Raw genomic sequence first — 2894 nt, forward strand, 5'->3', positions numbered from 1 at the left:
CCGGTTCGCCCCCTCAGACCCGGCCGGGCTGGACCCCTCGGAGCCGGGCTGGACCCCTCGGAGCCGGGCTGGACCCCTCGGAGCCGGTTCGCCCCCTCAGACCCGGCCGGGCTCGGTTCCCTCAGAGCCGCCCCAGCCCCGCCCCTTCAGCGCTCTGAGGGCGCGAATTTTCCCGCCCTTTTTTCCTCCCGCCCTTGTCCCCACCCACCCCAGGTGGGCGGGGTTCGGAGTGCTCCGGCCACGCCCCTTCCCCGCCCGTCGCGCTCCCATTGGTCCGTTGTGCCCAAATCTGAATAGCCACGCCCCTTTCTCCACACAAACCACGCCCCTTGTCCTTATACGGCTCGGCCCCGCCCCCTCCCCCGGAGCGGCGCCCGCGCGGGTCGAGCGCGGCCATGGCGGAGCCGGGGCTGGAGCCGGAGCCGGAGCGGGACCGGGAGCCGGTGACGGCCGAGGCGGTGCTCAAGGAGCTGCGGCTCTTCGAGCTGCGCTGCCAGGGCGAGGAAGTGCCCGACAAGCGTGAGGGCTCCGGGGGACGCGGCCTGGGAAAGGAGGAAGGGAGTTGTGGGAGGCTGGGGGTGAACGTTTGGGGGGTGTCAGGTGTATCAGGGCATTAGTAGAGGCCTTTGTGGGGTCTGGGGGTGTCAGGGGGGTTGTTCGAGGGCATATTGGGATGGCTCGGAAATGCTTGGGGGTGTCGGGTGGTCTGGGGGCTGTTGCAGAAGGGATGTGTGGGGGTTGGGTCTCCTGGGGATGTCAGGGGGTGTTTGGGGGGGCACTGGGTGGTCCGGGGGTGTCAAGGAGTGCATTGGGTATATGGGGGGTCACGGGGGGCAGGACTTTGGGAACTGCCGCGTTCTGGGGGGCACAAGGGACCGGGGGGTGGTGGTTGAGGTGTACCCGAAGGGGTGAGGGGGGTCTCCGTGGGATTTTGGGCTCCCCTGACTCCCCTTTTCCCCGCAGTGGTGGAGCTGTGCCTGAGCCACGGGCTGGGCCCGGTGGCCTTGGCCAACGAGCTGCTGGCCTTCGTCACCAGCAAAGACCTCGACCTCCAGCTCACCCCCGAGGGCCTCGACGCCTTCGAGCACGAGGTGGGAGTCCCCGACTCCCCCCTGTGCCCCAAAACCCCCGGGGATGGCGGGGAACCCTCACACCCCCTCCCCGCTGCCCCAGGTCCTGGCCAAGCGCAGCAGCCGGAGCCGGCGCGGGCGGGACGAGCGCCGGGGGCTCCTCCACGACATCCACTCGCTGCAGGAGCTGTATCCCGAAATCCCGAGGGGCCTGGGGGGCTCTGGCAGAAAATGGGGGCTGTGAGCTGTCACAGATCCCCAGCGGAGGCACGGGAATGGGAGGGATTATTGGATTTGGGGATCCTGGGGGGCCTTCACCCCAAACCAGGAGCGTTGGTGCCCCTTAACGAGCATCAGCCTCGACGAGGAAGAGGAGGACAAGCTGCTGGATGCCTACACCACCCCATCCAAGGTGGGCACCCCCCAAATCCACAGGGTTCGCTTTAAAACAAGCCTGGAAACATCCTTCTCTTGTGAATGTTCCCTCGCAGGGCTCCCAGAAACGCAGCAATTCCACTCCGGAGACGCCCCGGCCCAAGCGGGCGCCGTCGTCCCGCAGCCCCTACGGGCTCTTCTCCCCCGGCAGCTTCTCCCCGAGGTGGGTGAGGGGTCCTGGGGGGCTTCCCTTAAATCACAGCTCGAGGAATTGGCTCCTTTTTCTCCCCACTCTTTTCTCCTTCTTTTCTTCCTTTCCTTTCAAACTACAACAGTATTGAAGCTGAGAGGGAGTGCTCTGGAAGATCTGTAAGCTGGGAGTTTGTTAAAACCCCGCTAAACTCACAGAAATAACGAACTTTTGAGACTTACAAACACTTGTCGTTTTTAAAGACATTAATCAACACAAACCATTAAACCCTGTCAAAACGCCGCGTTCACAGGTCAGGGAATTCACCCCTTTAAGCTCCGTTATCTTTTAATGCTCAGAACGGGGGTAATGGGAAGGAGAGAACCCGAAATCCGTGGAGTTTTTGGGGTGGGACAACTCCTGGCAGGATTCACAACCCGTTTTCTTGTCCCCACAGTGTCACCCCCTCCCAGAAATACTCGTCCCGTGGGGGCCGGGGCGAGGTCGTGGCCTCATTTGGCTCCGTCCAGAGCCCGGCCTGGAGCGGCCGCGGCGGCTGTGCCGTCAAACTCTTCGGCTGCCCCGAGGAGAACCTCACCAAACCCTACAAATTCATGTTCCAGAAGGCGCTGGACGTCCGGGAAGGTGCTCGTGGAGCGGGGGAGGTTGGGGACAGCGTGGGTTTGGGGGGCTCAGGGGCTGTTTGGTGACACCAAGGTCCCCCCAGCGCTGGCCGGGCGGGTGGAGGAGCTCGGGGAGGTCCTGCGGAGGCACCACGGCCTGGACGGCTTCACCTCGACCGCGCTCCCGGCTCAGGTGAGATCCCAGCCCCCTTTTCTGGGGTGAAACCCCCCTATTTCGGGGTGAAACCCCCCGTTCTGGGGTCCCGCAGGAGCCGGTGACGGTGCTGGGGCAGATCAGCTGTGACGGGAACGGGAAGCTCAACGCCAAATCCGTGCTGCTGGTGGGGGACCGGGAGCACTCGGGGGGAGCCCAGGTCCCGCTGGACCTCTCGGAGCTGCCGGAATATTCCCTGTTCCCAGGCCAGGTGCGGCTTTGGGGGGGTCCCCCTTCCCTCCCCGCCCCTTTTCCCCAATTCCCACCCTTTTCCCCCATTCCCGGTGTCCCGCAGGTCGTGGCGCTGGAAGGCACCAACAGCACGGGCAGGAGGATGGTGGTGTCCAAGCTCTACGAGGTGACCCTGCTGCCAGGGGGCATTTTGGGGGGAATCGAGGCATTTTGGGGGGAATTGGGGCATT

At 64.5% G+C, this 2894-nt stretch overlaps 1 protein-coding gene across 1 annotated transcript in view; it reads left to right on the forward strand.

Annotated features, from left to right (window-relative positions):
- The first annotated feature begins 368 nt into the window (after window positions 1–368).
- Window positions 369–2894, forward strand: part of POLA2 (DNA polymerase alpha 2, accessory subunit) — an 11213-nt gene continuing 8687 nt past the window's right edge. Inside the window, exons 1-9 of the mRNA XM_042020999.1 lie at window positions 369–519; window positions 964–1091; window positions 1174–1259; window positions 1428–1482; window positions 1562–1668; window positions 2093–2280; window positions 2363–2451; window positions 2528–2683; window positions 2768–2830. Coding sequence (XP_041876933.1) covers window positions 396–519; window positions 964–1091; window positions 1174–1259; window positions 1428–1482; window positions 1562–1668; window positions 2093–2280; window positions 2363–2451; window positions 2528–2683; window positions 2768–2830 — 996 coding nt within the window. The 5' untranslated portion in view covers window positions 369–395. The remainder of the gene's footprint in view (window positions 520–963; window positions 1092–1173; window positions 1260–1427; window positions 1483–1561; window positions 1669–2092; window positions 2281–2362; window positions 2452–2527; window positions 2684–2767; window positions 2831–2894) is intronic.

Source organism: Corvus kubaryi, unplaced genomic scaffold, assembly GCF_017639235.1.
Source record: "Corvus kubaryi isolate FWS band 111438036 unplaced genomic scaffold, C.kubaryi_AGA036_p1.0 37070, whole genome shotgun sequence".
Taxonomy (NCBI): domain Eukaryota; kingdom Metazoa; phylum Chordata; class Aves; order Passeriformes; family Corvidae; genus Corvus; species Corvus kubaryi.